General features: G+C 48.2%; 1 protein-coding gene across 3 annotated transcripts in view; it reads left to right on the forward strand.

Moving 5' to 3' along the window:
* The window catches only part of CHST15 (carbohydrate sulfotransferase 15), a 77158-nt gene that overhangs the window by 32339 nt on the left and 21215 nt on the right, over positions 1-23604 (forward strand). For all 3 annotated transcript variants that reach the window (XM_043475186.1, XM_043475187.1, XM_043475188.1), the window contains exons 2-5: positions 9383-10429; positions 11052-11391; positions 13257-13400; positions 16648-16804. In XM_043475186.1, coding sequence (XP_043331121.1) covers positions 9884-10429; positions 11052-11391; positions 13257-13400; positions 16648-16804 — 1187 coding nt within the window. In that variant the 5' untranslated portion in view covers positions 9383-9883. The remainder of the gene's footprint in view (positions 1-9382; positions 10430-11051; positions 11392-13256; positions 13401-16647; positions 16805-23604) is intronic.

Consider the following 23604-nt stretch of genomic DNA (forward strand, 5'->3'; position numbering starts at 1 on the left):
ATCCCTGAAGCCACTTGAAACCCTAAACTGGGCCCATGTTTTGAAGCATGCATCTCAGTCTGCACAAAGACTGATATTTCACTTCTAATGTCAGGTGTCTTCAAACAGAGTCCACACGGCTTCCTTGACATGCTGTGCGGTGTAGGGCTGTCCTTGCTTTCTCGCCAAGAACCGTGGAGGTGGGTGGGTCCCACAGCGCCCTGGTAAGCTTGTCTTCAGTAGGTCCTGCTCTCATAGAAAACCGTCGCCATAGGTGTGCAGCCTTGAGTGGAAAATCAAGTACCTAATCTAACACTGATTCGGATTACTACTGGGAATAATAACATGAGCATTTAGACATAGTTTCTCCCCAAGTTTGGGTTCAGAACAAGAAAATCGTGGGTTGTGTCATGAAGACCTTTAGTATCTTGAGCCTGTTGAGATTCTCAGGCAATGGTGCAGTGTGAACATCTCACAGCCTCTTGTCCGCCCTGCCCCTGGCTGTTCTGTGCTTTGCAGAGAGAAGGGGCCATCTGGCCAGTGTCGTCCGTATATCTGGCTGTTGCACAAAGGAGCCGGAGGGAGAGTTACCTTCTGGGAGAGTGGGCGGTCCCGGAGGATGTTAGAAAGATCTCATTTGATCTCCTGCCTTCAGCTGTTGGAGATTCCGTGGGTCAGCGAGGCAGCCCTGTTGTTGGGGTGCTTTTTCAGCCTCCTGAACTAATGCTGGTTCTCCTGGCTCTGCAGACACTCAGGGGCTGGTGGGCTTTGCAGCTGCCCTCGAAAGGGGATCTGTCATTCTGAGTGTGGGAGTTTTTCTGAACCTCTGTTCTGGGGTTCGTTGGGATGTTCCAGAGGGCTGGACTGGCCGTTTTTCATACTTGTAGCTTCAACAAACAGTGCCCTGCACACCGTGGGTGCTTGATAAACACGTGCTGCCCAGTGGGAACTACTCTTAAGGAGAGAACACTTCTTGTGTTTGGGAATTAATTGCCCAGCTTTTTTGCCTAGCGTAAGGCAAGTATCACACCAGCTTTTCAGTCCTCACTGCAAAATGGTTAGCTTCTTAAGTGGTCCGAAGACATAATAGATGATTATGATGTGAATATAATGATAATGGGCTTTTACTAGGGAGGAGTTCATTGTAAATCATCCATTCAGGAGTGTCAGGGCTGAAAGAGGTAGTCCTGACTCTATATTTTCCTTTCAAGATACAGGTTCAGAGATGCAGGGACTTGTCCGGGGTTACTGGCCAGATGTCAGGTCTGGATGGTGACCAGTTGGGAAATCTCAGCTCAGGGGCCACACCTGTGGCTTGCGGCCTTGTTGGAGGCAGATGCTCACTCCGAGGGGTCTCATCTTGCCCCAGGGCGAACCTCCAGTCATCCCAGGCTCTCCAGGGCTTCTCACGCTGGTTATGGAAACATCTGGATGATCCCAGTCGGCTCTGCTTTTTAATATCCTGTTTCAGCTATAAAACTTGGCTGTTATTCTGTGATCTGTATGCCTGCCTCTAGCTGCCACCTGCCTCTTCTCACTCATTACTTCATATTAGTTGCAGACGGGAAAATTGGACACCTGTACCTAGAACTATATATACACGGAAAGCAAGTAGCCCAGAATGAGGAAGGCCTAAGGGCCTCTCCTGTAATAACTCAAAGAATACGGATCATTTATTGAGGCTTTCTGTGTGCCAGTTGCTAGGCTAAGCATTTCATATAGATTATCTCATTTCCTCTTCACATCCATGCTGGGTGGAGATAGTTTTATTCCCGTTTTACAGATGAGGAAATAAAGTCACAGGACAGTGAAGTTAGTTACCTGAGGTCATTAAGCTGGCTCAGACTTGAGTCAGATGGACACGCAGGTCTGCCTCACTCCAAAGCCTGCGAAGCTTTGTTCTGATGACCCAGAAAACATTTTTGCTCCATCCCAACTTTCTACCAAGTTGTGTATCATTTGGTTCCCTGGGCTAGATGCAGAGGAGGAGCTGGCTGTGTATTTGTGGAGATCTGATCTCAGAGAAAATGTCTCTTTCGTATAGGTAAATTTTGTGTAATGAAACAATAGTTTAGAATGTATTTTCTCTACTGTAAAGCATGTGCAGTGGTCATTATTAACAAATAAAATTTTGATGATGAGCTTAATACAGAGTCAAGTATGCTTTAAAAATAACTTTTAAAAAACTGCCTGTGTTGCATGTGACATACATTTTGAGTGAGCCAGGTAGATTCTGCAGGTCAGTTTGAGAATCCTATCTCAAACAAAACACAGATGAGGTGTCTCGGTCAACGGGAAAGGTGAAATCTGGCAAGGAAACCAGAAGAACAGGATACAGGAAGGGCTTGCTCAAGGAGAGGAAGCAAGGAAGAAGTTATAGTGATTGTAAAATAGGCAAGGGGGAAGTTTCTTCATCAGGGAGTGGGGAGAATGGGGTCAGTCGTTTGATAACCAAAACATAGTAGCTGTGGTTGTCGTAAATACACATTTTGCCAGAAAATAACCTGGTATGTGATATTTAGGTAGTTTTGTCTTGATTTGGGACCAACTGCCATCTGGGTTTTCAGCATTATTTTAGCATATCTACTTTTGGTGTTAGCCAAAGAATTCTTCAGGGCAAAACATTGATTCAGTTGATTCACTGGGTTTTCTTTGGATGAATTCAGTTCGGTTCAGTTCAGTCACTCAGTTGTGTCCAACTCTTTGCAACCCCATGAACGCCAGGCCTCCCTGTCCATCATCAACTCCGGAGTTTACCCAAACTCATGTCCATTGAGTTGGTGATGAATTACTTTGCTCTGAATTGCTCACTTAGATAAACATACTTTTTGAAACTCTTCAAAGTAGAATCACATCAGCTTAACTTAGTAAAGTCTATTGTTTGTAACCTGTAGAGGGGTGTATTGGATAGCTTTTATCACATAGCAAGATACCCTCAAGCTCAGTGACTTAAAGCAGCAGCCACTTATTTCTCATGTGTCTATAGACACTGGCTGGGGGTCAGCAGGGTCTTGGCCACTCCAGGTGGGACTCAGCCAGGTGGCTCTGGTCCACGAGTCTCTTGTTCTCCTCTTGGCCAAGCTGCCATGTTCTTCCCCCAGCGCCCGTAAAGGTAGAGAGGGCAGGTGGACACACTCGACCCGTCTGAGGCCTGGGCTTGGGACTGGTCTGCTGTCTCTGCGGCCGCATTCTGTTGGCCAAAGTAGTTTCCAAACCCAAGTCAAAGGGTGGAGAAAGGTATTCCACTAATTTGATTAGAGGACTGCAGAGTCATTTATGTGGCAAAGGGGGTGAACAGAGAGAGGAATAATAAGCTGGAACCAAAGGGCAAACTGCCATAAACAGTAATAAACTGCTACTTACCAAATACTTCCTGTGGGCCAGGACTTTGTGTGTATAATAATAGCTAAGATTTATCTGGCACTTACTGTGGGCCAGACATTCTTCCACACGCTGGACACAAGTGGGTTCTATGAGTGTTACAAGATAGACCCTAAGATTATCTCCAATTTGTACCCAAGGAAACAGGAGGGGACAGGTTTAGTGGCTTACTCAAGGTCAAAGTAGGGGAACCCCGCTCCATCACCCAGGCTTCAGTGCTATATGTGATCTGTTACTGTCAAGGACTGTTGAGAATCCAGAGGCCCAGGCCACTTAAGGGACTTGCCGAGGTCACCAGGTGGACGCAGCTAAAGCCTGCTGGCCCACATGACTGCTGACCGTATTCTTCCCACTGTGCTATTGACTGACGATGTGAATTGAGGAACGTAGCTTTATTCTATTTACTGATTGTGATGTGGTCAAAGGCATGAGATCCAGGTATGAGACTGAGACAGATCTGTTGTTCATACAGAATTCTCCACTCTTGTTAGCCTTCTTCTCAGTCCCAGTCACAGACTTAGGATAGCCTTGAGCTAAATGTGAAAAATATTCCTTTTGCCACTTGTTGATTAATATTCCTTGGGAAAAAAATGTATTTTCATATACATAGCCCGAAGAGAAATGTCAGCAGTTAGACAAAGTAATCAGAAGAAGGCTTTGTGTTTTAGTAAAGGTTAATTAAGACCCATCAATTTTTTTTCTTTAAAACCTTGAAGTAAAAGAATGTAATTAGCTATTTTTTTCCCTTCTCTATTCCCAGAGGTCAGATGTAAATGTTCTACCTAAATGAAACCATTTATTTAAATTCATCCCGATTTCTTTGGAAGTTTTGTATATCTTTCTTTTGCTATATCAGCTTATAGCTACAATTATTTAATAAGGTTTTCCTAGGGTGAAATTGGATGCCCTTTATTGATCTTAACGCTGAGGGGGCATTCAATTACTTAATCCAAAGCACTATATCTGGGTCTCTCAATTACAATTTTGTTATAAATGGCTTGCTAATGATGCTCGGGCTGCATAGGTTAATAGGGGTCATCTTAGCCAAGGCTGGGTAATTGAACGCTCTCTATTCTGGGACCGGTTATCTGATCTCTCACAGTGGTACTGGGTTCCCACGATTCCAGCCTGCATCCACAGGGCACAGCGTTGAGCCTTGGCTGGAGGGCAATCTCACTGAAATGCATGCCTGAGGACTCTGGTTTAATACCCAACGGGGGAGCCAGGAGTCCTGGCTGATCGGAGTCCACTGGCACCAAAACGGGGACATTCCAGACAGGTGAAGTGCAAGGGATATCCATTGCTTATTTCTTAAGAAAGAATAACCTGAGGGTTAGGTTTCAGAATGACTGTTCTTGGTGTATAGAAAATCTCAAAAAACAGCAATCCATTTTCCTTTCAGTCTAGCTGCATGAATTTGATTTTTCTTCACTGAGTTGTGTTAGTTCTCAGCTATATGTATTTTAAAGATCCCTCTGAAAGAATCCAGAGTGTGCCTCTCTGTTTGTGTGTGGATGGATCTTAGCTTTCCAGACCTTCCAGAGTCTGGTCCCTGCCTTTTCTCCCATCTGTTTCCCACCCCCTTCTTGCCCCATAACCCAGAGATCTGCTCTCCTGATGGCTTTGCTCTCCAGCTTCCCTTTTTTGCGGGGTCTTTACTTCCCTGGTCCCTACGTGACTGGCTTCCTTCTCATCAGTCAGATGAACCCTCCTGAATTAAGTCTTCCCTGGTCATCCTCTCTACTCTACCTCTCCTTCCTCTAAGGCGGCAGTTCTTCCCAGGGATGAAGGCCAGGGATGCTGCTCAACATCCCACAGTGCACAGAACAGGCCCCCACAACAAAGCATCGTCTGGCCCTGGTGCGGCATGGGGAGCCCCTGTTCGTAGGGTGTCATGGTTTTCTCTTTTTGTGTTTTCTTCCAGCACCTGAGATGATGGTATTCATTTGTGACTTTTTAAATTGTCTGTTGTCCTGTGATTCCCCTAACTCCGGGTGGAATATAAGTTCCAGGTGGGGCAAAGGTCTCCCTATTATGGTCACTCCTGTACCAGTCCCATCCACTTGGATGAGGGTGGTCTGGAAACCTCAAAGCTCCAGGCCCTTTTCATAGCCATGCACTCACTAGTCATATGGTCGTTGTTTTTAATCAAGTATTTTACATACTATATGCTGGTCAGATGTTTCAATAAAACATGTAAATGTAACATACATTTTTTTCTCAAAGAGAGCCCCCTGGGGGGATTTTCCACACCAGCAAAATCTCCAACTCTCCAGACACCAGCTGGGTGTCCTGCAATTCAGTTCAATTCTTCTAGTAACTCCCTGGAATTAGCACGGCTTTCACGGGTTAAGAGCTCAGTCCTCTGAGACTGGAGCTTCCGTGGTAGCTCAGTGGTAAAGAATCTGCTTGCACTGTGGGAGACTTGGGTTCGATGCCTGGGTCGGGAAGATTCCCTGGGGAAGGAAATGGCAAGCCACTCCAGTATTCTTGCCTGGGAAATCCCATGGACAGAGGAGCCTGGCGGGTTACAGTTCGTGGAGTCGCAAGAATCAGATGCAACTTAGTGACTAAACCACCACCACCTCTGAGATGGCCCCCACTTCAGGCCTGGGTCACAAGTCTTGGGTCCCCAGGCTACCCACACTTCTGTTCTAATTGGCTGCAGGGTCAGAGGTTCCTACAGTCCTTCCTCAAGTTCCTTAACTTGAATGATGTGCGGTACTCAGAAAAGCACCCTCCTTACTCTTACGGGTTCATTACAAAGGAGACAGTATAAGAACAGCCAAATGGAGGAGATGCAGAGTGAGCCTGGGGGAGGGTCATGGACTTTCCAGGTCCTCTCTGCACACACCACACTCCCAGCACCTCCATGGGCTCTCCCACCAGAAAGCTCTAGGAATCCTGTCATTTAGAGGAATTTTTGGAGGGCCTGCAGCTCATGGGGTCGCAAAGAGTCAGACACGACTTAGAGACTGGACAACAATAACATTATGTAGGCACAAGTGAGTAAATCATCGGCCACTGGGGATTAACTCAGTCACCAGCCCCTTCCCCTTCCCTGGAGGTTGGAGAGGCAGGGCTGAGAGTTCCAAGCTTCCAAGTTTTTCCTGCTACCAGTCCCATCCTGAAGCTGTCTGGGTCCCCTCTCCCCCGCCAAGAGTCGCCTCAGTAGCATAAACTGAGGTGTGGTTGAAAGGGGCTTGTTATGAATGACAGAAGGTATTGTCCCTGTCACCCCTCTCACCCAGGATGTTCCAAGGGTTTTAGAAGCTCTGTGTCAGGCAGGAACTGAGGACAAAGACCAGATATTTCTTTGGTATGACATCACACCCCCATCACATCCTGGTTTCCGGCCCCCAAACCTGGTCGTGCCAGCTTCCCCGATGGCTCAGATGGTAAAGAATCTGTCTGTGATGCAGGAGATCTGGGTTCGATCCTTGAATCTGGAAGATCCCCTGAGGAAAGAAATGGCAACCCACTCCGTATTCTTGCCTGGAGAATCCCATGGACAGAGGAGCCTAGTGGGCTAGTCCATGGGGTCGTGAGGAGCCGAACACAACTGGGTGACTAACACTTTCAACCTGGACGTGCATCTCGGGCGGTGCTCAGTGCAGAGTCCTCCTTTGGGAGGGATCTGGAGAATTAAAGAGGGAAGGGATGAAGGAGTGAATTATAGGAGATAACGTTGGATCTGAGTGTTTAGGCTCTGCAGGCCTCTGGAATTGTCTCCCCAGTTTTCTGCTCCCATTTTACGAAGTGAGACGTGGAGTGGGAGGTCTGGCTGGAGGGTGTAGCCTGCCCAGGGAACAAATCCTCTGGCCTGCTGTGTCCCAGGCCTCTCTGTTGAGACTGTCAGCTTCTCTGACTACTCAGGTCTATTTATTTACTGTGCTTGTCTTAGAAAACCTTTGTTCTTGTTGAGGAATGTTTTGCCCATTTTGGTGGGTCCAGATTTTGTACATTTTTGTCTTGGAGCTTCAAAGACCATGTTTTGGAAAAGATCTAATTAGGCCTCCTGCAGCCAGAAAGACAGAAGGGTGCAAACTGGCTCCCCCCTGTGATGCTGGCTGGAATCTCATTTTAACCCCGCTTGGCCTTGTCTTCGCCGTGTGAAAAATGTTTTCTTGGCTTAGTGATGGGGTTTCTGAGTAGGGGAGCTTGCCCTTTTGTTTCTTTGGTTTGGGAGAATTGTTTGTGCCAAGTGATGGTTCAGGGCTGGTTGAGCAAGTTGGAGGCAGAGGTCTGAGCCTTGAGGTTTCCGCCGAAGTCCCTCCAAAAACTCTCAGGGATGAGGGAGTGATGGAGCCTGAGGCGTTGGCCTGGTTCCGGGCTGTCTGCTCCCATGGCCCCCTCTCCTCTGTGCTTCTCAGAACTGCTCTGACCCCTATCTCAGCCTTTACTCACTAGCATTCCTCAAACTGCTTCCTTGAGACATTAGATAGAATTCCATGGTCAATTATGTTTTGGAAATGTTGTCTATTATAGTCCTCTCTTATGGATTCACAGTGAAAAGATGAAGTCTGCTCTAAAGAAGTCTGTGTCATTTGGGCCATCCTACCTTTCCTCTAGGTAATTTAAGCCCTGAAGACCTATTGACCATGCAGAACATTTTGTGGAAGACATTTTAGGAATACCACATGGCTATTTCATGGTCATCGTGTTTTGATAAAACATGGGCCTTTCTGTCCAAGGGAAGGGGATGTTGCTACTGGTGAGTTGATTGCTCGGCCTCTCCGCCAAAACGAGGGGGGCTTTATGCAGAGTTAGTTAACACCATCTTCCCTGGGGACAGTAAGGATCGTTGGAGGGGTGTGTGTGTGCGCAGAGACAGAAGTGAGTCTGCCACCTTTAGCTGATTCTCAGGTGCTAAGGAAAGATACTGTGATGGGATTGCCCATCTTTGATTCCGCTTCAGACGTTCTTGGCATTCACTGACAATGAAAAAACATAATAGTAATAGTCATTGATGATGCTATCATTATTCATGTTATCTCTCTTTTATGGGATCCTAAACATGTGTAGGCATTCTGCAAACTCTTAACATGCGTTAGCTGATTTAGTACTTGTTACACACTTGAAAGGGAGATACTTTCATCCTAATTTTACTGGTGAGGGAATCAGAGCTCAGAAAGGTTATGCAGCTGACTCGAGGTCACACGGCTGGCTCATTAGCAATGTTCTACCACTGCTAGAAACCATATAGGTCTCCTTTTTTGCTGTTTTTACAACGTCTACAAAGAAGTGTCACTTGGGCAACAATACATTTTATAGCTGCAGACTTCTATTAATGGATTTTTAAGAATCATGTTTTCCCAAGGATGATGAAAGTGAAAAATTGTTTCATGGTCTGAAGTGTTCTGTTACTCAGGGGAGTACTGCATGTTGCATTTAATTGCTTAATAACTTAAAGTCAAAATTTTTTTAATATGATACATTCTACTGAAGGAGAGAATCATTTCAGTGTTTCTAAATTTTCATTAACTTTTGCATCCTACACTGATAATAAATGTTAGCTCTAGGTTAAAAGACTATTAGTGCTGTTAGGAGGGGAAAAAATATTTTCTCTGCTTCCTCCCATCTTAACTACTCTCCTTGGATTTTTTTGTTGATTTAAAAGAGTTGTTATTTCAATTCATCCTTCAAATTCATAGTGACTGACTGTGCATGAATCAAAGAATGATTCCAAGTTGGGAGCAGGGGTTCTAGTCACTTAGCTGTGTCCAGGCACAGACATTATAGAATATGTGGGTTGTGTGAAATAAGAGGTTTAATAAGGTGCTGGTGGAGCTGGTATTGGGGTCACATTTGGTGGCAGAGATTGAACTCCAAAGCCAAACACCAAGGACCTGACACCTCTCCTTTCATCCTATATGATTTTCTGTAACTTGCTTGTAACCCAGCCAGCGTGGCTGAAACTTAGAAGTGGAAAAGAAGTGTGAACTTCTCTCCTTGGAAGATGTTCCCAGGGTGATTGCTGTCATCATCTAATGTAATAAAATCTCTTTTCTTTGTTGTTTAGGTAATCTGACATCTTAAGGATTTTGTTCCGCATGAAGAGGAAACATTTCAAAGGAACATAGGATGTGAAAGAAGAAATCTCCATGGACTCTGCATGGATGGTGTACCTGTCCATCTCTCATTGAGGCCATGAGATCTTCTAATCCCTTGGGTGTTTCCATGTTCTCCAGCGAGAACACTTCCACTTCATTTGGTGCCATGGGAAAAACCTGAGGGTCAGGAAGAATTGTTCCTGACCTTGTGACTTTTTCCAGGATTACAGAACATGACAATTGGATATCATTCGTGTTATCTTTTGGAGGCAAACCAAAGAACGTGATCCCTCATTCTCTGGTGTTTTGGCACCTGCTCCTTTTTATTCTTGTTTCTGTTGCTTGTGCCTTCCGATCATCTTATGTGATCACTGAGCCATCCTTCAAGTTTTACAGCACAACTTGCAGGCATCCGGACTCCTCAGGGGCTCGCCCATGGCTCAGTGGGCCAGCAGTCCAGGGGCATTACCATGAGGCACTGCATTAATTGCTGCATCCAATTGTCACCTGACGACGTACAGACACAGCAGGTCAGCTGCCGAGGAGGCTCCCATCACGGTCGTCAGGAGTGCCCAGTGTGCAAAGCAGAAAAGAAAATTGTGTTTCGAGTGGACGGTAAGCAGATGAACTTGCTGGCTGTTCTCGAAGTGAGGGCTGATGGGAATGAGAGCTGGGGTGGGTTTTTGCGCTTCAAGAAGGGGAAGCGATGCAGCCTCATTTTTGGATTGATAATAATGACGTTGGTGATGGCTTCTTACATCCTTTCTGGGGTCCACCAAGAGCTTCTGATCTCATCGCCTTTCCATTACGGAGCCTTCCCCAGCAATCCCAGCTTGACGGAGGGCGAGAATCCGAGTGACGCAAAAGAGCATCATCACCAATCCTCTGTAAATAATATTTCATACATGAAGGACTATCCAAGCATTAAGTTAATTATCAACAGCATCACATCCAGGATTGAGTTCACCACCAGACAGCTCCCAGATGTAGAAGATCTCAAGAAGCAGGAATTGCACGTGAGTAGCCTGATGCTCATCTCCATTGACTGATTTTTAAAGAATGGCTGCTTCCTTTCTTATCATCACCTCTGGCAAGAAAGTGACCAAAATTTTCCCAAGTGTAATAGTGGTAATTTGACAGCCTTATGGATGAGAATTCACTGGGAGGGCTGTGTCCATGCCAACAAGGGAACTCTGTATTGAATGGCACAGCTAAAAAAGGTTGAAGGAACCCCCCCTTCTAATAATTCCTTTCTGGGATGTTTTGCTTGAAAGGTGGTCCTGGCAGTTAAAATTACTTCTGTAGATCACTCTCTAGTCTGTCCTAAATCACCGTGTTTGTCTCTAACGGCCACTTAAATATACAACTATATAGTCGTGTGTGTGTGTGTAAGATAAATCACGGTAGAATGGATTTTGATGGAACTTGTTATTTTCATTCTCTTCATATTTTATTTTTGTTGGGGATTTAGGAAAAGCATGGTCATTGTTTACCAAAGTTACTTTTAGCATTTAGTCATCATCCAGTAATACTTCCCATGCGATTGTAATAAGCCTCAGTGTAGGATCATACTGAGGACAGAGTGTGTTTCCCCCCGCCCTCAGTGTGTCTCTCCGTTTCTGTCTCTTTCTGTTGCAGATGTTTTCCGTCATCCCGCACAAATTTCTTCCCAACAGTAAGAGCCCCTGTTGGTACGAGGAGTTCACGGGCAGGAATACCACCGACCCCTACCTGACCAACTCCTACGTACTCTACTCCAAGCGCTTCCGCTCCACCTTCGACACGCTGCGCAAGGCCTTCTGGGGCCACCTGTCCCACGCGCACGGCAAGCACTTCCGCCTCCGCTGCCTGCCGCACTTCTACATCATCGGGCAGCCCAAGTGCGGCACTACCGACCTCTACGACCGCCTGCGGCTGCACCCGGAAGTCAAGTTCTCTGCCATCAAGGAACCGCATTGGTGGACCCGGAAGCGCTTTGGTGCGTGCCGCCATGTCCCCATGGCAAGGGTGCTTCAGCCACCTTCACCTTGTCACTCCTTCCGGGGTCAGGGGTCAGGGTTGGAGTGGGAGCCCTGAGAATGACCCGAGCGGGGCATTCTGGGAGGTTCCAGGAGGGAGGCAGGTGGGGAAATGAGAAAACACGCTGAGAGGCGGAGATCAGAGAGTTCTGTGGTTTAGAGATCCCCGGGCAGACACCCAGCAGGACTGAGTACCCAGCTCCCAGTCACCTGGTGAGCATTTATGCAGTGCCGGCTGTGTGCAGGGCCAGCGAAAGGGTGCCGGATGGGCACTCTTCTTGCCTTGAAGGGCCTTGGGACATGCACCATCCAGGTGGACGTTTGTTGGGGGCTGTAGGCTCTCAGGTCGCAGCTCAGTGCTGTTCCTGGTGGAGCCCCCACACCCACACCTCTGCACCGGGAGGAGGCAGGAGAAAGAAAGGTGGCTGTGTCTGGCCAGGTTTCAGCTTCCTGCTGGAGCATCCCAGGACCTGAGCCTGTCACTGAGCTGCTTCCAGCCTCTTCTCTGACCTGCCTGCCCCTTGGGCCTCAGAGGGTCAAAATGAAAGCCCCACAAAGGTAATTCTGGGCCACCCTGCTCACAGCACCCCTTTCCCAGGAGGTTGACGGTGGATACCACCCCATGACTCTTGCAGGCTGGTTTCTGCTCCACCCAGCCCGAAGCCAGCTTGAGCCACCCACTTGGCCCCCAGGGTCACTGTTTCCTCTCCCTCAGCCTTTTCCCTTCTTCCAGGAGACATTTGGTCACTGGAGCTAAGGGATGACAAATGCCAAAGTCTGGGTGAGCCTGGAAGGCGGTTTCCGTGGCAAAGACCTAGGTTGCTTGGAAAGGAATTTTGAAAGTTTTTTTTAGTACAACCTAAGTTGAGATCAACTCTTAGTGTGTTTCCTGACAAACGTTTGACTTAATCCTTTTGATGTTCCTCCCAGAGTGAATAGAAGTGAAAATATGTCTTTTGTGGTTTGCCAGCGGCCACTGTGGAAGCCAGAGTTTCTGTGCTCATCTGTAGGGGGCCCTCTCTTACACAACTCACCATCTTCCCCCATGAAAACCAGGTTCCCGCTAGTCAAGGGGCGAGTCATGGGGGCATGCAGCCTCTGGAGTCTGGTGTCTGGTACCACCTTGAACCTCTTGCTGTTTTGCCTGTGGATACTCTCTCTCCACTTTCCATTAGACTTGACAGCTGTGGTTTGGGGCAATGTGTTGTCAATACATTTTCAAGTGAAATTTAACCACCTCTCAGGCAAGGGACAATTTAGGCTGCATGTGGCTGATGCCAGAATAACTCAGGTGTCAGCCTGGGGACCATCAGTTCTCCTTATTGTTTGGACAAATGAACAGACTGCCTGATGGAAAAGAACCTCAGGAAGGTGCTGGGGAGCCCTGACAAAAAAAAGATGCATCTGAGCTTCAGAGAATATGGCCCCTCTGATGGGAGGTGTTTTCTTGTGATTCATCATGTGTATTCTGATGCCATTGCTGCCCCACCCCTGGGGGACCTCCCTTGGTGCCCATGTTAACCAGCCCTGACCTCTCTGGCCCTCCAAGTAGACCCGATTATAGTTCTGGAACAGGCGTGCCATCCTTTCAGGGGCTACTGTGCACCTGAGTGGCTGTGTGTTCCAGACCTCAAAGTGCACGTGGCCTAAAAGAGGGAGGCTGGTTTGCAGACATCCCTCCCTCTCTTGCAGCTCATGGGGTCAAGCCTTGGCTGCTGCAGCTGAGCCCTCAGACCTTTCCATCCGTTTGTGGTCACTCCCTTGAGGCCACCAGCCCAGCATGGCAGCTTTGTCCTCAGTAACCCCTGCTTCCTGGTTCTTGTAGGAATCGTTCGCCTGAGGGATGGGCTGCGGGACCGCTATCCCGTGGAAGACTACCTGGACCTCTTTGACCTGGCCGCACACCAGATTCATCAAGGACTGCAGGCCAGCGCGAAGGAGCCGAGCAAGATGAACAGAATCATTATCGGTATGGCTTCCGTGGAGCTCCTGCCCTGGGCCAGGCCGGGCTTCACTGCACCTGCAAGCATTTGCATGACATTTGCCCTCAGATGCTGAGTGCATATTTCCCCAGTGACTCCCCCCACCCCTCTCCCCTGTGTAAAATGTTCATATTGTTTGTGCAGTTTTCCATAAAGCAGAAATGTTTATTAGACTCTTTAGTTGCGTGGAGACTCAAGTGCACCTGAAATGGCTTTTTTAAAATGTTGCCGTTTCTTGCTTTTATTAAAGTTAAGCTTGCACACTGGATTTCTCCTCATGATACACCCATCTGAGTAAGTTTGGATGGAGGATCATGAATGCAAAATGAACCAGTTAGTCATCAGTTTAATTCTTGTGGTGTTTGTACTCCCTGGCCGCTGGGACCCTGTGAAGATGGAGGTGGCCTCTCCCGAAACAGATGCATCTCTTGTGCATCGTGGGTGACTGATTGCTGTTGGAAAAGCTTAGGTCTTGTCAACCTAATGCCTTTAGACATTCAAAATGAGGTGGTTTGATTAGCAATCATTTTTTTTTAATTCACAAGAATGTTTTATAAAAAACATATCTGTTTACTCTATTGGATTCAGCTTAAAAGACATTTATCCACTTACACCTCTGAGAGAGAGAAATCGAATCACATATTTTTCTTAAATTGGTTACCTGAGGCAGTGATCTATTTTTTCATTCTTCTAAATCTATTATATTTTGATTCTCTAAATTCGGTTACACTATCAGTGACTAAGAAGAATTGTAATCAACCATCTGAAAGACAGCTGTTTACTTATGTGTCCCATGTCCAAGGGGGACAGACTTACATGCTGAAGCTCTGATTTATTTATTTTTAACTCAAAGAAATCGAGTCCTAGAAGCCAGATGAGAGCATACCCTCTTACTCAGTCCAAACTGGGTACTAGCTGTTTTCTTGCAGCCATGAGTTAACACGAAAATTACAAATCTTAATTAATATTTGACTGCGGCTCCCATACCATAGGGCTGTGGGCTTCCCGGGTAGCTCAGTTGGTAAGAATCTGCCTGCAGTGTGGGAGACCCTGGTTTGATCCCTGTGTCAGGAAGATCCCCTGGAGAAGGAAATGGCAACCACTTCAGTACTCTTGCCTGGAAAATCCTATGGACTGAGGAACTTGGCAGGCTACAGTCCATGGGGTCGCAAGAGTTGGACATGACTTAGTGACTAAGCCACCACCACCCATATCATATGCCTCTGGGAAAATCTCACATTCTTGTGAAATAGCTAAAAAACTATACATCCCAGGGTCAGGAGATAGAGCCTAAGCTAACGAATTAAAAAAGGAACGCTTTAGTTTGGTTTTCTCATTTTATTTACTTCTAGATTTAGAAATGAAAACTAAAGAATATATCCACACTCTGATATTTACCTGAAGCAGAGTTTTGTTGAGTTTTATGGTAGACGGAAAGCTGACATCTAGCCTGGGCTGTGCCACCAGTGAGCTCCATGCCATGCAACAAGTTGGTCTTTGTGTTCCTGGACTCAGTCTACTCATCTGTAAAATGGGTTTGTTGGACCAGCTCAGTTCTGGGTTCCTCCCCACCCTGAAACTCTGCTTTAGCTTCTTCTGGTTGGATCCCTGGAAGAAGCATACTGGTCTTTCTTAATCCTGGCCAATGGATCATAGAGGGCCCTTTCTCAGTGGTCTGGGCTAATGGCTGGAGTCAGAAAGGACTCCAGCAGCTGGGTTGTCTGGGCTTGGGATCAATACATGTGGAAAGGCCGCTGCCTTCTCTCAGGGCTGCCCTCTCTCAAAGCCCCCTCCTCTGCCCTGTCAAAGTGCTCAAGTGAAGCTCTGATTGTTTATTGAATTATTGATCTTCCCCTAGGTTGTAAGGTTTGAGATTAAAGGGGATTTTCTGTCTTGTTTCTGTCATCTATCTACAGTGCCGAGCACAGTGCTGGGCACATTTTAGACACCAAATCAGAACTTTCTGCATGGATGATTGAAGGATGAGTGAATGATGAATGAAGGATGGATGGGTAGATGGACAGACAGTTAGATAGATGGACAAGCATAGAACCAGTTCATTTACGAGCTTGACAAAATTTGTGCCAACTTAGTTCTAGGTACTTCCCTTGTCCCAGTATTCTCTTATTCATTGTGAGTAGAATTTTCAAAGGACTTCAGATTGGCTTGTTTTTTCCTGTGTTCTAGGGTATTACCTCTTAAAAAAAATAGAAAGATAGAAAGATCAGAATAGAAATGCTCACCTGGACATAATTGCACATCCAACAGAATAAATAGGACCCTGCTAACTCTCTGCATAACCGTGATGTGCTCATCAGTGATCAAAGAGACTTAGTCTTCGGGCTCAGATTTTCTCTGAATAAGTGACTTTGAGATGTGTCATATAGTCCCGTGTACAATGTCAGGAAATCAAATGTATAATTAATTGATTGATTTGCCTTTCTTTCTGAATCTCTGAAGATTATTCTTAAAAAAAAAAAAAAGAAAGAACCAGTTCAAGTCTATGAGATAGAAATGCTGAAAGGTCTGTGTGTTGGCCTCACCCTTGGCCTAGAATGTGCTTAACTGACCTCATCATGCTTCAGTCATGCCGACCGTGATCAAACAGGGGCTAGAACCAGTTTCCTGTTCACCCAGCCAGCACTGAGTGAATGCCAGCTTTGTCCAGGCCACGGGGTGGGTGGGCACGCAGGACCAAGGTCCCATGAGCCTTCCCGCTAAGCCTTCCTCTTCGAGTGTGCTCGGGGACTGACCCTTGTTATTTCAAGGGAAGATTGATGCGGATTGCATGCCGTTTCCTAATGAGAGTCAGCTTGCCCAAACTCCTCCTTCACCCCTGATGCCTTTTGAAGGAAACCATCTAGTATATTCTCAGTGGGCCCTTAAAATGCCACGGAGCTGTGCACCGTAGGCAAAGTTAAACATCATGAAATTGGGAGGCCAGATGCTCATAGAGATTTTTCTGCCACATCCTGGAGAGAGGAGCTGGGAGGAAGAGGGATGCTCAGCGTGGCTCAGATCACCTTCCTCTCCAGATGGAGGTCCTTGCGGGGAGGCGGTGATGGTGTGGCAGAGGGCGGTCGTCAGCCTCCTCTTCCCAGAGTCCAGTCGGCCCGCTTCCTGGACCAGCTCACCTGTGCACAGCTATTGTAGACGGCATCGCAGTCAGGTGTGGCCCCTAGTTCAGGAGCCCGTAATTCAGCTTCACTCACTCGCAGCGTTTTCTGTTTCCAGGCGAGGCCAGTGCCTCCACCATGTGGGATAACAATGCCTGGACGCTCTTCTACGACAACGGCACAGACAGCGAGCCCCCCTTCCTGACCCAGGACTTCATCCATGCCTTCCAGCCAGATGCAAAGCTGATCGTCATGCTCAGGGACCCCGTGGAGAGGTGAGAGGCGTATTCGTGGATTCTTTTGTTTCGGGAAAAGAAAAGGCAGTTTTCAAAGCCAGTCTTCTTTCTCATCACAGACAAGATTTTGCTGCTGCTTCTTTAAATAAACAGGCTTAACATGTGATGTTACTGCTATTTCTTATGTAAACGTTATTCTTGGGGCAATCTTCACTGCCTCTAAACAAACTGGATTGTTTCCTTATCATTCTGACCCTAGCCTGTGGGCCTTCAGCCTCTGCCAGGTCTGGCCTGGGGACGTGGGACTGCCCCTTGGGTGATGTCCAGGCAGGAGAAATGCCCTTGGAATCAGGGGTGTCAGGTTTCTCTGTAGGGTTTAACTCCTATAGTTCTTTGTCCTCTGCCTTGATTGATGCCTTTCTCCTGTCGGCTCTGAAAGTGCTAGCTGCAACTTTCCTGAGAGGAAGAAAATGACAGAAGTGTGGTAGCTGCTCGGTGTGGATGAGGTCAGGCTAGTGTGGTCCTGAACAGACTGGGTGAGGGTGGCCGGGCCAGCACTGGGCCATGCTGAGGTCGTTGACAACGGCTGTGTGCGTGGCAGAAGCTTAGGGCTGCCAGGACTTAAAATCATTTAGTCCATCACATCCCCTCTGGCCCGGCCAGTACCGCTGCACCAGAGGCAAGAGGCTCAATTCTGCTCCAAGAGTTCCTATCCAGGGCAACCCAGTTCCTCTAAACCAGCCCTGTGAGAGCATCCTTCTTCCGTTGACCCCAAGTCTGTCTTTTGGGAGTGTCCACACTTTGGACCCATTTCTTCCCCATAGAACTACATAGATCAGATTTAATCCTTCTAAATGGGTGAGCCTGCCAGATATAGAAAACATTGTCGAGGCCCTGTGTCTTTTTTTCTTTGGACTAAATGCCTCTTGTTATGGGTTATTATGGGGGCTTCCCAGGTGGCACTGGTGGTAAAGAACCCACCTGCCGATGCAGGAGACATAAGAGACGCGGGTTTGATCCCTGAGTCGCGAAGATCCCCTGGAGGAGAGTGTGGCAACCCACTCCAGTATTCTTGCCTGGAGAATCCCATGGATAGGGCAGCCTGAAGGGCTGCATACCATGGGGTCACAAAGAGTCGGACACGAGTGAAGTGACTTCACACACAGCACAAAGGTTATTATGCCCCACGCCCCCACACATGCCAAAGATGTGTGTGAACTTGACCCTGTTGGGAAATAGGATCTTTGCTGATGGACTTAGGTTAAGATGTGGTCACACTGGATGAGGGTGGGTCCTAACCCAGGAGCTGGTGTCCTTACGGGGAGAGGAACTCTGGACCCTGGGACCCACAGACACAGGGAGAATGCTGTGTGAGAATGAGGCAGAGGTTGGTGTGATGCTGCCAAACCCCCAAGAATCGCCAGGGACGGCTGGGACCGAGGCCCAGAACAGACTCTCCTCCGAAGCCCTGGAGTGCGCCGGCTCTGCTGGCACCTGGATTTCAGACTTTGGGCTTTCAGAACCGTGAGAGAATAAATTCCTGCTGGAATAAGCCACAAGTCGGCTGTAAATGATTACAGCAGTCCTAGGATGCTAACACACCCCTGGTTCCTTCCTTGGATAGCAGACATTCCTGGCCCCATAGCCTTGTGAATGATGATCGTTTAAAAAACACCTATAATCTCCCACCCAGATAATCGTTATTTTTATTTTGTCTTGTTTTCTTCCAAGCTAATACTTATCTATGCAGAGAAGTGCTGTGTGTGTGTGCGTGTGTATGAGCGTGTGGTGTGGTGTGTGTACAGCTTGTGACTGTACAGTCTCTCATCTTGCTTCTTTCATTTCTAATTCTTGATTTGCCTCCGCGGGCCCCCCGTGGGTCTTAGAGTGGCCTCCGTGCCCTGCAGTGATCTGGGCAGAGAGCTGGATGGCCCCTGCCCCGTCCCCATCCCTGCAGACCCCCTGTGCGGCACCTCAGGGGCCATCTTCATGCTGCAGATGGTTCCACTCTGCCCGCTGCACCTCCTCCAGCCTTGGGAGTCCCTCCACGCCGATCCTGAGGCTACCCTGCCCTCGGGGCAGCTCGCCATGTTCTGCCTGCCTCTTCCCACACCTCGGGAGACAGGAGTTCGGCCCTTCTGCCCAGGGAGTGGGCTGGCACCTCCCCCCTAGCTTGAGAACAGTTGACCCAAACCAGCGGTGCTCTCCTGTGTATGTGATTACATAGCAGTCAGCCTTGAGAGGCCCGGTGACTAAGTGACCCCGCGCTGCCCACGGAGGGGTTTTCACAGCTGCTCTGTCGCCCTCCCCCAGGCCACCCCCGCTGCGGCTCACGAGGCTGGAACCTTCTCTCGGAAGGGGTGGGGGCCTCGCTGCTTGGCCAGCGTCTTCCCGTCACGTCTCCCCGTTCCTCATTCTGAGGAAGGTCACGGGCCTTGACTCCAGAGGGCCAAGAAGGTGAAACTCTGGCCTCTGTCACCCCCGGGGCACAGAAATGGGAGCCCGGGGGATGGGGTGCTCATGCCAGCTGCAGACAGGGGTGGGCGATATGGTCTGCAGTTCAGCCAGGGCGGGGAGCGGGGGGGGAGTGTGGCCCTGAAGAGGGAAGGAGCAGCTAGTGGAGAGGGCAGAGAAAGGCCTTCCTGGAAGAGCTGAGGCCAGGCAGGGCTTTGAGGGCTGAGTAAGAGTTTGCCAAGTAAAGAGACAGGGAGAAGGTCAAGGGGAAGGCGCGTTCTGGGCTGGGAGGATGGAGAGCACAAAGGGAAGGACTGCGTGTTCTCTCAGAGAGCAGAGCCAGCTTCCCTGGGTGTGTCCCTCTCCCCACAGGGACACGGGAACCATGAAGACAGGCTTTAAACAGCAAGAGCCATCACGCTGCCCAGGTTCAGACACTGAGCCAGGAGCCAGGCCTGCCCGACTCACCTCTCAGACCTCAGCCCATAGTTCCCCTTTTAGAAGACGGCCATCCCAAGGAGTCTTGTCTCCTTTTTTTTTTTTAAGAACAAATGCCCTGTTTATACTGGGAACTGAAAGTTCTTGCCTTCCTGACACTCACTTAACAGAAAGAGTTCATCAGTTGAAATGTGCATTGATTCCCAGTCACATGCTGGGCACTGTTCTGGGGCTGAGCAGGCGCGCATAGACGCCCGCCCTCCAGGAGGGGCACTTCGTCAGGGATGCGAGGCCCTGATCCTCATGCACAGGTGATGGTACGGAGGAGAAGGGCAGGATGCCGTGGCAACACAGCCTCCGCGGGAAGCTAGCCCCGTCGTGGGGCTGCTGCCTGTGTTCGTCATCAACTGATGCGTCACAAATCACCCAGAAACCTGGTCGCTTAAGGCAGCACACTCAACTACCTCCCGCTGTCTTCCACGGGTCAGAACCCGGCACAGCTCTGCTCTCCCAAGGCCGTCGTCAAGGCGTCACCGGGGCAGGGCCTCATCCGAAGGCTCGACAGGGGAAGGATCTGCTTTCAAGCTCATGCAGTTGTTGGCAGAATTCAGTTCCCCAAGAAGTGTGGGAAGAGGGCCACAGTTCTTTGCTGGCCATTGGCTAGAGGCTGCCCGCAGAGCCTTGCCACTGGGCCACCCCGTCATCAGAAGCTACTTGCTCTATCAGAGCCTGCTGCAAGTGGCAGCGAGCTGCTGCGAAGCCGGGAGCCTCCATCATTTGTCATCTGAGCACGAGAGGGACAGCCCATCACCTTTGCCACATGGTCTCGAAGAGAAGCAAGTCACGTGGTCCAGGACACAGGCAAGGGGAGGGGGCTACAGGGAATGAACACCAGAAGGTGAGGATCTCCGGGACCGTCTGAGAAGTTGCCTGCTCCTCTGTGCCGCTCTCTCGTCGCACAGCCAGACGGAGAGGAAGCGCCGGTGCAGTGGCAGCGACCCCCGTGCAGAGGGTAGTGTGTGCGTGTGTGCGCCTTCTGTGGGGGCTGCTGACAGCGGCAGCTGTTCCATTGCCTTTTAAACGTTTACAGAGGATGTAACAATAGGAATTTCTTCTTTTTTGAGCCCCGTGACTCATGGCCTGTCTGAAATGGCTGGCTCATTTCCCATTGCAACCAGAAAGGATGATAAATATCGGGTGTTTAGGTCACTCTTGAAGAAACAAACACTTGGAGCCCGCGTTCCCATTAGTCTTTACTGGGTCCCAGGCCATCAGCCACTGGAGCCGTTCTGTGACCTTGCACTTCTGCAAGTGGCAGATTCCCTGAGTTTCTCCCTGCCCATGGGATTGGACCGCATTTTTCTTTCCTTGTACAAATAGACTCAGAGAGGAGTGGGGAAAACCTTCATTTCTAGTTTAAATTCACATTTAGCCTTTATGTCTATAATTGATCAAAGGCAGAGAGTTTGAAAAGGTTGAAATTGTAAGCAAAATCAAATCAACCACTTTAGAGCTTCTGGGGAAGCAAGCCCAGTTATCTTTCTGGAGAGGAAGAGAGAACAGTGGAATGTGGATGGGATGGTTCTTAGGGCCAAAGGGCCAGACGAGAATTCCTGGTGCACGTTTCTCTACGTGAGAGATAACGACAATTTAAAATTCAAGTTCCTCGGCTAAATCGGCCCAGTTAATTAGAAAGAAGCCACCAATTACAAGCAGGATTTTCCTTCATTTAGTTCAGTTCTTAAGTAGAAAAGACTTCTTTTCAACACTGCTCACATTGGCCGCCTGCCTGTTCATTTGTGAGATAGTTGATGGAGTTTGACTCAGCGCAGAGGTGGTTACAGTCCCCAAGAAATGCAGAAAACGGCTGGAAGGTGCCCACCCCTTCAGCGTACTTTGTTCGAGGGATGTTTGGAGAGTGGTCCTGCACCGTAAGTCATGGACTTTACCGTCCCTGTATCTTGGGCTTGATTTTTTGAGTGATCTTCCCAAAGTGCATGGTAACGACCACCTCAGGAGTCTTTGGTTTTCACGTTTTATGGAGAGAGGTCAAAGCAGAAGGAGAAGTCAGCTCCATTAAGGGTAGAACTTGATTTTGACCCTAGTGTCTTAAGACCCAGCGTCTTGTCCCCAGTGCCTTGGAATCTGGGGAGTTATTTTCTTCATCTGCTTTTATGAACTGATTTTCTTAACAACCCACTGGGCTGGTTAAATAAGTTATTCTCTTCATGGCGATAAACTAGGAATGGATGGAACGAGGCTGCTAATGAAATGAATCCACTTGTGTGCAGGTTTTCATTTGGACAGAGAGTGATGAGCAGGAGGGAACCTTTGGACTGGAACCTTGAACCTTTCATGAATGTCGTTCCATCGCTAGAGTGGCTACTGGGGTGTGTGGGTGGTGAACAGGGACCCAGGATCATTGTGATAGGGACACAGCCTCAGGGACCAGAGGGTCTGTATCTGAACCCCATCTCTGCAGCTCTCTGGCTATGTGACCTTCAGCAGGTTATTCAACCTCTCTATGCCCTGTTTCTTCATTGATGAAATGAGGGGAAATAGTCCTATATCTGGGGCTTCTCTGGTGTCTCAGATGGTAAAGAATCTGCCTGCCACGCGGGAGACCCAGGTTCGATCCCCGGGTTGAGAAAATGCCCTGGAGAAGAGAATGGCTACCCAGTCTGGTATTCCTGCCTGTGGAATTCCATGGACTAGAGGAGTCGGGCGGACTGTAGTCCATGGGATCGCAAAGAGTCACACATGACTGAGCAAGTAACACTTTCACTTTCAGTCGTGTATCTTGGGTTGTGAGGATGAAGTGACTTAATATGTGTAGTGTGTTTAAAAGTGCTGGGCAAGTGGTAACTATTATATACTTATTAATTACTATTATTATAGTAATAGTAATATTACTATAGTAATAACACAATAGTAGCAAGTAATAATAATAATATCCAGACCAAGCACTTGGATACTCATGAAATGCTTATTGAGCCCTCTTGATGTGCTAAATGCACTGCATACATTGGAGAGCAGAGTCCTTCCCGTCTGCCTTCCTGGAGTCTTCTCCAATGGAGAGGTGGCAGCCTAGCATTCACTGATCACTTTCTTTAGCCTGGTTCAGCGCTAAGTCCTTTTCAGGCATTGCCTCCTCTGAACTTTGCAAGCAGGTTGTCTTGACATGTCACAGCTGATGTGTGTGGGCTCAGTGGGGTTAAGTCACCTATCAGCTGTCACCTGGTTAATAAGTGGCCCGACTGGGATTTGATCCCATGTCACTTGGACTGAGGGGCCAAGCTTTTCATCTCTGTCGTAGGTCAGTTACTGGGAGGCCGACTCTGAGGCAGAGGGTGCAGGAAGTTTATCAGTTCAGTGTCAGTTCAGTCGCTCAGTTGTGTCTGACTCTTTGTGACCCCATGGACTGCAGCACGCCAGGCTTCCCTGTCCTTAACCATCTCCCAGAGCTTGCTTAAAGTCATGTCCATTGAATTGGTGATGCCATCCAACCATCTCATCCTCTGTCGTCCCCTTCTCCCACCTTCAATCTTTCCTATCATCAGGGTCTTTTCCAATAAGTTAGTTCTTCCCATCAGTTGGTCAAAGTATTGGAGCTTCTTCAGCATCAGTCCTTCCAATGAATATTCAGGACTGATTTCCTTTATAATGGACTGGTTGGATCTCCTTGCCATCCAAGGGACTCTCAAGAGTCTTCTCCAACACCACAGTTCAAAAGCATCAATTCTTCAGCACTCAGCTCTCTTTAGAGTCCAAGTCTCACATCCATACATGAGTACTGGAAAAACCATAGCTTTGACTAGGCGGACCTTTGTTGGTAGAGTAATGTCTCTGCTTTTTAATATGCTGTCTAGGTTGGTCATAACTTTTCTTCCAAAGAACAAGCGTATTTTCATTTCATGGCTGCAGTCACCATCTGCAGTGATTTTGGA

The sequence above is a fragment of the Cervus canadensis genome, chromosome 8 (assembly GCF_019320065.1).
Source record: "Cervus canadensis isolate Bull #8, Minnesota chromosome 8, ASM1932006v1, whole genome shotgun sequence".
In the NCBI taxonomy this organism is placed as follows: Eukaryota; Metazoa; Chordata; class Mammalia; order Artiodactyla; family Cervidae; genus Cervus; species Cervus canadensis.